The sequence below is a fragment of the Setaria italica genome, chromosome I, assembly GCF_000263155.2.
Source record: "Setaria italica strain Yugu1 chromosome I, Setaria_italica_v2.0, whole genome shotgun sequence".
Classification (NCBI taxonomy): domain Eukaryota; kingdom Viridiplantae; phylum Streptophyta; class Magnoliopsida; order Poales; family Poaceae; genus Setaria; species Setaria italica.
Window position 1 is genome coordinate 37,944,370 of NC_028450.1, and position 13,138 is coordinate 37,957,507.

At 49.5% G+C, this 13,138-nt stretch overlaps 2 protein-coding genes across 2 annotated transcripts; both read left to right on the plus strand.

Moving 5' to 3' along the window:
- The first annotated feature begins 1,476 nt into the window (after positions 1-1,476).
- On the plus strand, positions 1,477-4,303 carry LOC101783273 (putative NAC domain-containing protein 94). The gene is made up of 3 exons (XM_022823702.1): positions 1,477-2,071; positions 2,771-3,075; positions 3,417-4,303. The coding sequence occupies exons 1-3, from the start codon at positions 1,885-1,887 to the stop codon at positions 4,092-4,094; spliced, it is 1,170 nt and encodes a 389-aa protein (XP_022679437.1). The 5' UTR covers positions 1,477-1,884; the 3' UTR covers positions 4,095-4,303.
- A 2,965-nt stretch (positions 4,304-7,268) lies between these two features.
- LOC101782870 (probable galacturonosyltransferase 9) lies at positions 7,269-9,193 on the plus strand. The gene is made up of 2 exons (XM_004953808.4): positions 7,269-8,523; positions 8,634-9,193. Exons 1-2 carry the CDS (start codon positions 7,330-7,332, stop codon positions 8,910-8,912), a joined length of 1,473 nt encoding a protein of 490 aa, XP_004953865.1. The 5' UTR covers positions 7,269-7,329; the 3' UTR covers positions 8,913-9,193.
- Positions 9,194-13,138: the final 3,945 nt, after the last annotated feature.

The following is a 13,138-nucleotide window of genomic DNA, read 5'->3' on the forward strand; positions in this document are numbered from 1 at the left end:
ACAAAAGCTTTAATGGCTAGATTATACTTAAACCAAAACATATAAAGGTTGTCAAGTAAGCAATCCTTGTTGGAAGCATGTATTGGCTGCCAATAGTCAAGAAAGGTGTGCATCCCAGTTCATAAAGGTTGTTGTCCATCAAGGACAGGCAAATCCAGAAATTTCAGAGTAGCGACAACCAAATGGAGCAAAAATCATCTCTAAACGACAAAGGTAGTTAATAGGTTATGTTTGCAACCCCGCAATGGCGGCACATTCGACAGCAGGGATATAGAAATTGATAATCTAGGGATGAGCATCATCTTAAGTTCCTGACAAAGCCCCTTTGGCCGTAATACCTTATCAGCAGCGAATATGTCACTATCTACACAGTAAAATAATGATCGAAGGATTGAGGTTACATTTCACAAGAGTTTGACTAATCACAACATTACAAAAGCCAGAGACAATGGCATTGTTCCATCAATGAATGGTAAAGAACTTTTGCAAGACATGACTCCGGATTTTAGCTCTATCCGTGGGATGTGAAAAGCACACTTCCCTCAGCTTAGCTAAGTTCCATTTGATTAGATGGCAAGGGGAGCAGAATGCCAGTTCGGCACTTTCATAGCTCTATCCGGATTCATAATTAGGTGGCATGCATAAGCTTTTTTACAAGCAGTTTCATAGATTGATTTATTTTTCCCATATCTGATTCGACAATCTATATTATTCAAATAAAAAAGAAAAAAAATCCTTCTTTGGAAAAGAACAGACTATGCCATGCGCCCACATGCTACAGAATATCAGAGACCGCTATATGGTACTCAAAACTGAGGAAACGACATGTACATTTTTCTTGGAAACTTTTTTCAAATCCTTTTTGTTTGTGTTCAGAAACCTCTCCTCCAAATTTAATTATAAAGGTGAAAGAAGAAAACTATATGAAAGAAGGGGAAGCGTGTGGACCAAAAATGATTTTGGGATCATGAGAGAATGAAAGGTATATATGCACATACCAATGCAAATATATATATTGTGAGACGGAATTAGACTCCAAGAATATGCACAGTTACTGTTCTAATATAATATTGTAAGTACTTGGAATATGCAAGTCTCTTAATGCCTTGGGAATTGTTCTTATCTATCACTGATAGAAAATTCCAGGGAACACAATTTTAAATAATAAGGTAGCCGTCTAACGAGCTAGATTATTCTGTAAGCTGGCCTAATTATAAGCAACAAGACATAAATTAGAGACAAAGTACTTGGTGTTCAATTAGTTTATTAATTAGGTGAGTTTTAAATCCAAAGATTGCTAATCCCAATCTTACTGCAGAAGTCGAACATCTCATTGAGATGCTCATCATGAAAGGTCTAATGAGACCTTACGTGAGTCACAGTAGGTAGGGTTTCAAAAGTTCTGCTATAAGTAACTGTTCTTTAGTGCACGCAAGGGTGCAAAAGATTAGCCAACTAGTAGGAAGGTAAACCCTACAAAGTGAGAAACCAAGAGAGCTAAGACTGCAAGTCTGGCTTCCCTTTTCTCTTTGAGTATCTGCGTTTTCTCTTTGAGTATCTGCATGCCATATTCTCTCAGAGCTTTTGTGCTAGCTTTGCTCCAAATTCAGCTCCTTGTTGACAAGAGCACAAGCAGTTCTTAGAAAGCCACCTTGTTAGGTCTGTAGAAGTCAGTGTCATATGGTGGCCTTTCATTAAGTGGAAGAAAGTCCAGCAATCAGTAGAAAGAAAAATCTTTGGCAACTGCCTACCGAGTGAAGTTTAACCATATTAGAGTTTGTAGCTGGTAACTTCTTGTAAGTTGTAACTAGAAGGAGGTGAGCACTGAGCACCACCTGAGACACACAGCGTCCAGCCAGTGGTTTGTTTTACTGTGGTAAACATATGGATGAGATCAGAAGTGATGACATGGAGAAGCAAGACGAAGTTATGTTACCTGGCTTCAGGTTTCATCCAACAGATGAAGAGCTCGTCAGGTTCTACCTTAAAAGAAAAATCCAGCAGAAGTCTCTCCCAATTGAGCTCATCAGGCAGTTGGATATCTACAAGTATGATCCATGGGATCTCCCAAGTAAGCATCAATGCATCTTTTCTCCTTGTTAACTACGTTATGTTTCTCTGTACAAATCATTAAAGAATGTTTTAAGATAAGGCTGTTTTGCTACATGACGCTTATGAGAAGCGTGGGTCATGCATGTTTATCTTGCACTCTTGCTTATACTATGCATCTTAGTATATCTTCAGAAACTTCTACATGCATATGTTGCTTCGTCTGTATCATTTGAGGTTTTACCTACTTGAAGATGCTGTAGAACGTTCATGTTTATGAGGTAAAATAAAACTGGTTCTTGCATTCAACTAAATCTCATTAACACGGATACTAAGGTTTGCACAAACCCAACAAACAACAAATTACTTTCCTGATGTATTTACTATGTCTAGCCTGCATGTTTAAGCTTTATGTGATCACATGATTACAGCTCTGAGCTATGATCCTGTAAGTTCTTGCCGAGCTTATGCTTTCAGCTGTATGATGCTGTGCTTTATAACTGATTCAAGATTAGGCTATCCAAGTTTAAAGAGCATGCAGGCAGTACACACCTTATATTATGCATGCATGAATGCCTATCACATCTTATCTGTTGAACCTCCAAGTTTCAATGATGAAAACTAAGTTTAACTAGATCTTTGGTTCTAAATGGTATAATGAAAAGACACCATGAATCTAACATACAGTTACTTATGGAATCTTCTTCCTTTTTCCATAAAGAACTAGCGAGTACTGGAGAGAAGGAATGGTATTTCTACTGTCCAAGGGATAGGAAGTACCGGAACAGCACAAGGCCGAACAGGGTAACTGGAGCAGGTTTCTGGAAGGCCACTGGAACTGATAGGCCAATCTACTCTTCCGATGGAAGCAAGTGCATAGGCTTGAAGAAATCTCTTGTCTTCTACAAAGGTAGAGCAGCCAAAGGGGTCAAAACTGACTGGATGATGCATGAATTTCGGCTGCCTTCACTCACTGAACCGTCACTGCCACCGAAGAAGCCACTTGAGAAGACCATTCCACCAAATGTAAGCACCTTACATGCTGCAACATTTGATAGAGAAAAAGTTAGCACGGAACTATTTGACCCTAGAAAGGTATAAGTGTAGCTTTTGTGGTATGCACTATAAACCATTCATAGCATCACCGAACAATACAGGTCTCCAGAGATTACACTGAGATAACTTGCAGTAAGAGCTGAAAAAGGCCTAGTGTTTATAGCATTATTTAAATGGTTAAAACATAGCACATTTTAGCACAATTGCTGCAGTTTATTTGTATCTTCCCCTGTATACATTGTTGAAATAGAAGATATAAATTATCTTGAATTGAAAACCAATAACAAATTTAATTTCCTTTTCATAAGCAGGATTCCTGGGCGATCTGCAGGATTTTCAAAAAGACCAATTTAACAGCACAGAGAGCCCTCTCACACTCATGGGTATCTCCTCCATTATCCAGCACAAATGAAAACTACATTCGTCCTTCCTCGCAGGCTACACATAGAAGTCAGCACAGCTCAGAGAACACATCATCTACAATGACCAACATCGTCTCCTCCACCATCAAGTTCAATGGCAGCAGTTACATGCCTTCAATAGTTTCCTCTAGCCGCAACCCTTTGAGCATCATTGATAGCAGCAGCAGCAGGCCAGCTGCATCCCTTGTGCTTCCCCCATCAGGTGCAGAGCATCAGACCATGAGTGTCCTTTCAGCAATTCCGCTTGATCTTCCAGCAGGGATGGACAACACATCAATGGTCCTCAATGCATCGCACAATACACTCCAGAACCTAGACAGGATCCCCACAAACATCGAGTTTGGCCAACCACACCATCCCAACAACAGCATTATCATGGCCAACAGATGCACGCTTGATTTGCCTGACATTGGCAACAGTGCCAACAGCGCTCCACGGTCGATCAACTTCCCATTCAACCTGCAAGGAGCACTGCCTGATGACTGGAGGATGACACTGCCCTGGGATTCTCTCCCTTGCACAACTGAGGTCTCAATAAACTACCAATCGACCAAATGCTATACTTAGTTTGTACTCTGTCTGTACTAATGTGGGCTTGGTTTTACAGTGCAGCAGTGTAGTGCCTAATTCACCCTTTGGAGCTTCTACCTCCATCTGCTAGTCTTGCTGTTAGTGTTAGCATGGAGAAGTATTAGAATTTCGTTCTGCTAACAGTGAAGCTAGCAGAGTCATTAGGATGTTTTATTCATGACTTAGTACCTTTTGTGCAATGTAGGGGCAGTTGCAACCTTCGCACTTCATGTGCAACTCTGTAAGACTGCAAGTCTAACTTAGCTTCAGTTTTGTTCATAGCTCCATGCACTCAAAAATCTCAAATTGCGTCCAGTGAAGTAGATCCTCTGACCCCACCAGTTCTCTTCAGTATCCTTGTTTTCAAAAATGGGGAATTATCAGTGCACGTAATTCAAAGATGGACGACTATTACGAATCAAACTCTTGTATGGTAGTAACAACTCAAGGAAGCTTACTTGCAACCTAACTGCGAGGACCATGTGTGCCGTAGCAAGCAGGGCCTGGACTCTGAATCGGGTTGGACTACGTACGGGGACGGTTGGGCTTAGCTTCCGCCGTCCGGCGCCCCGGTTCGCGCGCGCGATGCAGCACCGCGGTGGCGAGCCCGAGCCTTCGCCGTTGCGAGAGGAGGTTTTATGTGGGGCATTTCGCCGGACGGGTGGCGCGCATGCCCAGGCCGCCGACTCGGTATCATGCTCCAACGGCAGGGCCGTCGATTGCTTGGCGCAAGGGGCCTCCTAATCAGCAATTAGTAACACACTTGATTGCAAATAAACCTAGGAAAACAATACTTAATTAGTCCGTTACTCCTATCTGCTATTGGTTAATCTCTTTTCATACGTCAGCAACCGACATAGTTATACAATGGAATCTAAATATATTTAAGTTTATTTGTATTTTTTAAAATATAATTTCATTTTATATTTCGCACCGGGGCCTCAAAAATCTTTGGTACGGGCCTGTCCAACGGTTGAGGTTAATTAGCACTTAGCACCGGTCATCGCCGGCAAGCCGACCGCCGCAGCGCCTCGCTAAATCGCTGGTGTCGAAACGCGATCTCGACGGCGCAAACAGAGTCCTAAGCGGCGGATGCCTATATGAGATGATGATAGAATCATAGAAGGGCAGTTGGCGGCGCCGCTCTGAACTCCCCCGCTGCCGATTTGCTTAGAACTCTGCTTCAACCGGCAATTGGACCCCCTTCCATGAAAGATTAGTTTCGGGCAAAGCCCATAACCGCGCAGTAGAATCATGGAGAAATTCCCCATGGGCCAAGCCCATAGCTGTAACTATAGTAAGTTGCCTATTCTCAATTCTTCTTTAAATCGTATTATCCTCACCATATGTTCACCTAAAATGTTACTCCTACGTACCAAATTAATGGCGTCACTTAAAAACGTCATTAACACCTTTCATCTCCTCTCCCGGTTATTAACATTAACGGTTACGGGCACTTAATTGGGGTTTACGCTCTCTATATGAATGGACTCCAGGTGAACTAATGGTCGTTGCTGACACGTCCAACCCCAGAAAGTACATAGCAGAGTCGACCAAGCAAACCAAGAGACAGTTCCAGCATGAAGCGTGGTGGCGGCCTCCTGACCATCCTGTTGCTCGTGGTGTTTGGAAGCGTCGCATCGCCAGCACACTGTAAGCATCACACATTTCACAAGTCCTTACGAGTCTCCTCCTTTTTCCAACGCTTTTTACACGCGCAGTACACTCTCAAATCAATTAACATTTTTCTATCAGGCCGTACACATCTTCGTGATGCCAGAAATGCAAATGCTGCATCAAGCAACTCCACGTCGTCAATTGATGAAGAACAAGGTCCACCTGGTATTTTGCGTCACCATTCCATGCCCGGAACGGGGTAATTTTGGCACTAATACGACCGATACTAAGTATCACGTAATCCCTCCGTGCCACTGCTGCCAACAAGCGCAGCAAGTGTGTTACAAGACGGAGGAGGAGTGCAAGGCCAAATGCGCGCCCTGCGACCCCCAGTGTCCGCAAAGACCATGACCTGATGGGTCATGTTTCATCATAAGTAAAGTGATCCCGCGTCATCGATCATCAAAAACGAGTAGAAAAATAGTGTAAAAATGCACGTGGTATTGAGTTGAGTGGAATAATAAAAGATCAAGCTCGTATGGTTTATTTGGGAGCAAAATAGACATTGGTCCAGTTCTTGTGTTTAAGTAGCTAAATCCCGACCTTAATTTTCTTAGCCACCGCCGAGGCGCCTATACACGGCTACCGCAAGTCCGCAAGCCAGTGGTCTAGTGCCGCTAGAGATACAAGTGGTAATGGTATTTTTCGGCCAGCTATTAATTAATTAATTACATCACACGTTATTCTAGTTTATTTTCTTTCCTAAATTAATTACGTGTCGTACAATCCATACAGCTTGTATTTATATTCACCTACACATGATCTCAGATCACTGCATATAACACCGTGAACTTTCTGACCTATAATGACGTTAGATCTCATCGTAGTTCGAGGGGCGAATCCAACATTGGGGCTGTGGCTCGTAGAGCCCTCCAAAGCCCTACTACAAGTTTTAACCATATATGAAGAGGAGAAAAAAAATGGAAAAGAGAGAAGGGAAGATGAGCCCCACTAGCCTGGGGTCTATGAAGAAGGATCTTAGATATAAGCCATGAACAGCGTGATGCGACTCCGGTTACCATGGTATTTAATTTGTTAGGCAATCCTTACGCACGCCCCTCCTACCCAATCAAGTAAACATCCGAGAATCCGACCAAACCAGAACCACTATTCCGTTAATCCTTTTATTAATCCGAGAATACTTTTAACACGCAGTGGTTAATGCTGAGCCATGCAACAAGCTGACAGTCGGCCCGGACAGTGTTAGCATCACTACTGCACTAGAGCACCCAACTCGATCACTAGTGCTTCACCAAGTGCAGGCCAACCAGACATGCCGGACAAAATCCACTCCAAAAGTCCACTCACGATCGGTGACGGCGCCACTAAATCAAATGCCCCCCCTGTCAGCGACATTGTCTCCCCTCTCACGTCAAACCGTTCAAGACCCAACTATAACTGGCTTCGAGTCGCTGACAAGCGGACCCACGAAAACACAACCGAGCCTTCTAAAAAGGTCCAAACCAAACCCACCTGGTGTTGGAAAGCACTGCGCGCCATTTCCTCGCCCCGGCCCTCGATCGGACTCGCCCGACCTACGCTACGCGCCCGCGCCATGGCCGGCGGCAAGGCACCCGCACGGCGTCGCGCGGTGCTCGCGGCCGTGATCACGCTGATCCTACTCGCCTCTGTCTCGTTCCTCCTGTCCGCCACCGCCACCAGCTCCGCCGCCGCGAACTCCCCGGCCTCGCGCCTGGCCGTCGTCCAACGCCACGCCGAGGACCACGCGGCCGTCCTGGCGGCGTACACGGCCCACGCGCGCCACCTCAGCGCGCTCTCGGCCTCCCAGACGGATGCGTTCCTCGCCATCTCCTCGCGCCTCTCCGCCCTCGCCTCCCGCCTCTCCGTCTCCACCGTGGGGGCCCTGGAGAAGGAGGCCAAGGCCCAGGTCAAGCGCGCGCGCTCCCTCGCCGGCGGCGCCAAGGAGGCGTTCGACACGCAGTCCAAGATCCAGAAGCTCTCCGACACGGTCTTCGCCGTGGGGCAGCAGCTGCTCCGCGCCCGCCGCGCGGGCATCCTCAACGCCCGCATCGCCGCGTGGTCCACGCCCAAGTCGCTCCACTGCCTCGCCATGCGCCTCCTCGAGGCCCGCATCGCCAACGCCTCCGCCATCCCCGACGACCCGCCCGCCCCACCGCCGGAGCTCGCCGACCCGTCGCTCTACCACTACGCCGTCTTCTCCGACAACGTGCTCGCCGTCTCCGTCGTGGTGGCCTCCGCGGCGCGCGCGGCCGCCGAGCCCTCGCGCCACGTCTTCCACGTGGTCACCGCGCCCATGTACCTCCCGGCGTTCCGCGTCTGGTTCGCACGCCGCCCGCCGCCGCTCGGCGCGCACGTGGAGCTCCTTTCCGCCTCCGACTTCCCGTTCCTCAACGCGACCTACTCGCCGGTGCTCAGGCAGATCGAGGACGGGAACAGGGACGTGGCGCTGCTGGACTACCTCCGGTTCTACCTCCCGGAGATGTTCCCGGCGCTGCGGAGGGTGGTGCTCCTGGAGGACGACGTGGTGGTGCAGAGGGACCTGGCGGGGCTGTGGCGCGTCGACACGGGCGCCGCCGTGAACGCCGCGCTGCACACGTGCTTCGGAGGGTTCCGGCGCTACGGCAAGTACCTCAACTTCTCGGACCCCGTCGTGCAGGGGAGCTTCAGCCCCCGCGCGTGCGCCTGGTCCTACGGCGTCAACGTCTTCGACCTCCAGGCCTGGCGCCGGGAGCAATGCACCGACCGGTTCCACCGCTTCATGGAAATGGTAATGTTTGCCTTGATCTTTGGCAATTGCCAATTGGCAGGGCACAGCCGATGAACCAAAACAATTCCTGGGCTCAATTTGCTTTCCGTTCGCGTTATTTTGGTTGGCAGAATGAGAACGGGACGCTCTGGGATCCGGCGTCTGTCCTGCCGGTCGGGCTCATGACATTCTACGGCAAAACGAAGCCGCTGGACAAGTCATGGCACGTGATGGGGCTCGGCTACAACCCGCACATCAGACCCGAGGACATCAGCGGAGCTGCCGTGATACACTTCAACGGGAACATGAAGCCATGGCTGGACGTCGCGTTCAACCAGTACAAGCATCTCTGGACCAAGTACGTCGACACCGAGATGGAGTTCCTGACGCTCTGCAACTTTGGCCTCTGAAAGACTGACGGAGCCACATCAAAGTTCAGACGTAGCTCCGCGTCTGAACATCTTCAGTGCTGATGACCCGCTTGATATTTGTTGTTTGCCTGCTGAGCCAAGCATGTGGCCAGCACGAGTATGCTCTGATTGTATTTATGTAGCTCTCGGGTTTTCTTCTGCAACTAAGCGGAAGTTGCAGCCTTGTTGCTAGACAGCATTTTGCCTGTAGATGCCGTAACCTACTTATTATGATTTGACCCCGTTTTTCTAATTAACTAGGTTGTGCTTGCCCATTCTGATAGGATGAGAAAATGAAAATTCGTTCAACACGGGTGCTCTTTCACAGGCGTTCGGTCGGATGGCTCTCATAGTCTCATGGAATCCGTCCACCCCGGACATGGGCAGGCCCCGTGGGCACGCGGCTCGCCAGAGCGCCACCATGTTCCCGGAGCTGCTCGCCGGATGGTGGTGCCTGGTGCGTCTCGGGAACATGGTGCCACGCCACGGTTCTACTTGAGTTAGACTTGCATCGGACCCGGCATGGAACGGTTCCGTCTCGACTCTGTGCATATCTAATGGAGGTTAATTAGGGGCACGCCGGCAGCCGCCTCAGATGGCCTGCCCGGGCGTTCCCAACGCCGTCGATGTCGCAGCCGTTGAGGCCGTACGTCCTGGGGACGCCGATCGTGGGCACAGGCGGCGTCCTTCTCCGGCACGAGGCCGTCAACGTCGTGTTCCCAGGGTACGTTCGCAGACACTGCCGACGGAGCACTAGACTGGCAGGCGCTGGCGCGCGCGTCGCTTACGACCGCGTTCACGCCCCACCGGCACGAGTATCTGCAGACTGCAGCTGTAGGCCGTTCCATAGCGTGACCAGAGTGAGAGCTGGCCGCTCTCGAAGGAAGCAGCCGCGATACTGTCAGCGTCCTCATGCAGAGCAGTCGTCACCGTCGAGCTCCGCCGGCCGCTGCGCCGTGCTCGCACGTTCCACCCGATCTGGGCCTCAAACCACCCGACTTGAGGCTCCCGATCGAGAAAGCGAACGAGTTCAATGCGGCGTTCGATCGGATGGCTCGGAGGGACCCCAGGGGTGGACGGAATACCGTCCACCCCGGACATGGGCAGGGTCATGGGCACGCGGCTCCTCGGCGAGCCTGGTCTGCCAGACCCATGAGCCAGGCTCGAGCTAGCCCAACTAGGCTCGTGAGGTGTAGAGATTACGTTTGACAAATTTGCATCTGGTGGTCCTGGCTCATTTGAGATTATATTTGTTAGCCTGTGCAAATTGGTGGACTTACCTTACGGTGGACTTGCCTTGTGTTGACACCAGATTTTGGATGATTTTCCAATAAATTTCAGAATAAGGAAAATAATGGATTCACACTGCATGGCGAAGGGCGAAGGAAGTACAGCATGATCCTGTCTGTCCGGTTCTGATGTGAGGCGTGCGTACAAGGAAGTCCAACGTGTTCCGGCCAGGAGGAATCCGTGACGTCTACACGAAGGAAGCAATGGTATATAGAGCAAATCACGTAAGATTCCCATTATCTAGAGTGATTAGCAAAGTGGCTAGAATATCATATTATTTCCTTTGGGTCTTGTACGTGATAATTTGTTATTATACGTATGGCTAGGAGGTAGGATATGGGATGTTAATTATGGTAACCGAATTAAGTTAGTCATGTTCGGTTTAAGCCTAGAGTCTTGCTTTGTACGAAAAGTCCACTGCACCTATAAATATAGGTACAAAAAGTCCACCGCACCTATAAATATAAATATAAAGGGTCATGGCTCATTGACAACGATCAATAAACAAACATATTTATCTTTACGCATCTACTTTTCGACTTCACGCCATTGCCCTAGAAATAGGAGTAATATAGCTTCTCGACGAGTTCCTTCAAGCTGGGCTGCATCGACCTCGATCTCCGGCGAGTTGCAAGTTCCGTCACTAGATGTTCTAGACTTTAACTACCGGATGCATCACTATGGTTTCGTCTAGTTTCATCTACCAGTTATCGAGTATCTTGGATCTTCGACTTACGGCGCATCGCTTCTGTCTCGATCTACGGTATTCACCAGTTATCATGCTTTGATTAAGCTTGCATCGGCTGATATTTATCTGTTCTATCGTCTTACCATTCAGTTTGCTTTAATTAGCTTTAGATCAGTTCATCATAGACGATAGATTGCTTAATAGCCTGTTGCATCTTAATCTTGGCTACCCTTCGAGTACTGTTGGAATCAAGTTCCATTGTGATTAGATTCATCGGCTCGCGAGGTTTAGATTGACGCTCTGCTGAGTGTTTCTAGGCTACAACTACCGGACGCATCGCTGTGGTTTCACCTAAAAATATTGGTGGTGACGTTAGTTTAGATCTCATCGGTTTGTGGCTCTAGCTATGGTGGAGCAAGAACTCGACGGCGCTCCATTTCCTATCAGCTTACTAGCCAATGGTTATTGCTAAATTATGTTGAATCGGCTGGATAGCCGATGAACCATTAACACTCATCAAGGTACTGGAATCGGCTTCATAGCCGATATATTTATTCATCATGCTTTATTTTGCTACATCATTATTACTGCTGGTGCCAAGATCACATCGGCTTGATCGGCCGGTTGCCTCGGACTTCAAGAGGATCATCTTCTTTTTGTCAGTTGAATAGTCAAACTGGCTGGTACGCCTATGCACACTATGCGCACCGATCTACAGGATCTGCACCGGAGTATAGCAGATCTCCCAAGCCTTGTCGCCTACTGATTTTTGCGTCAACACCTTGCCACCACTCGCCTGCAACAGCTCGCCGCACTCGCTGCCCCGCCGGCCGCTCGTGTCGCCTCTGCTCGCTCGCCCGCCACCCGCTGGCGCTAAGCAGGTTGTCAATCCACGTGAAATTTCACCAGAGCAGGTTTCCCGCCACCCGCTGGCTTGCCATGAAATTTCTTCAGAGTTTTGGTGTATGAATTAGCGCAAGCTTGGCTCATAGTCCGGTCTGGATGCTCAAGCAGGAACAACTCAACAAGGAAATCCATGGTGTAAGTGCTCGTACTTTGATGGGTATGAAGAATACTTGTTTTCTGCCGGCCGCTCGTAGCACTCCCCGCGTCCGCAGTGCCACTCGCGCGTTACATCGTCAATTGAAGCCGAATCAAAGCAGCACATATTCAGGCTCGACCTGGGACGAAGAGGACTCGGCGTCGTCGAAGGTGTGGGAGTGGTGGGCGCGGGAATGTGAGAAGCTGACGAGGGAGACGGAGAACACGACGGCCATAGCTGCCGTGAGCGCGAGAGAGCCCCCATTGATGAGGAGGAGGAGGACAGGGGCGCCCAACCCAAACGCGCCCGTAGCGACAAAACTTCTGAGCGACCCATTCACCGCCGCCGTCCCCGGCTGCCGCTCTGCCTCCACCGTCGAGGCATCCATCTCGCCCACGGGCTGGGATGCCTCGGGAAGGACCATCAGCACCGCCGCTTCTACTGGATCTAGGAGCAGGGCGTCACATGGAAGCCCTCCTTGCCGAGCGGCGAGGAGGGGGTGGCGGCGACCGTGGTATAGGTGGGCGAGCGGCATGCTCTCAGCTTGGGGTGCTGGTTTGGAGGCCGTGCGCATGTTGAAGACTACGTCGCCGCCACCGTGCGCAGGTGGTGTAGGAAAAGGAAGCACAGGAGGTCACCGTAACCGCTTGGGCCGCACGCGCCTGCGTGCGTGGAACACCGATTTTCGCGTTACATGCGATGCAGATTGGGAAGCATCTATTGCACGTGACGGACGTATGGTCCATGATCCCGTCTAGCCTATCAATCATGACTATCTGCATCATTTGAGCATGGTCCAAAGGGGATGCAGGCTGCCAAACGAGCCCAGAGCTGCTCGCCGGATGGTGGTGTGCCACGCCACGTTATTCGTGGCGGGATAGCGGTGGCGCTACCGACCATCTTGCCTGTTCACCAGCATCCAAGAAGGTGTCAAAGCACGAGGCGGCAGTCAAAAATTTCGCAGCTGTAGTGATGCCGTCACCCGTGGTCGAGGTCGCCACGGTATGCGTCGGTCGGTTGCCGACGAGGGCCTTAATTGAGCGTTCTGCGAGCTCGAGCACCTGCAGGGCGCCGCGATCGCATCATCGGTCGCACGCGTGGTGCCGACTTACACAACCCAGTTGTTGACGCGTGCTCAACTGAGTAAAAAGATGTGCAAAGCTTCGCCATAATGTTGAAGACATATTTTAGCCTGAGTTAATTCCG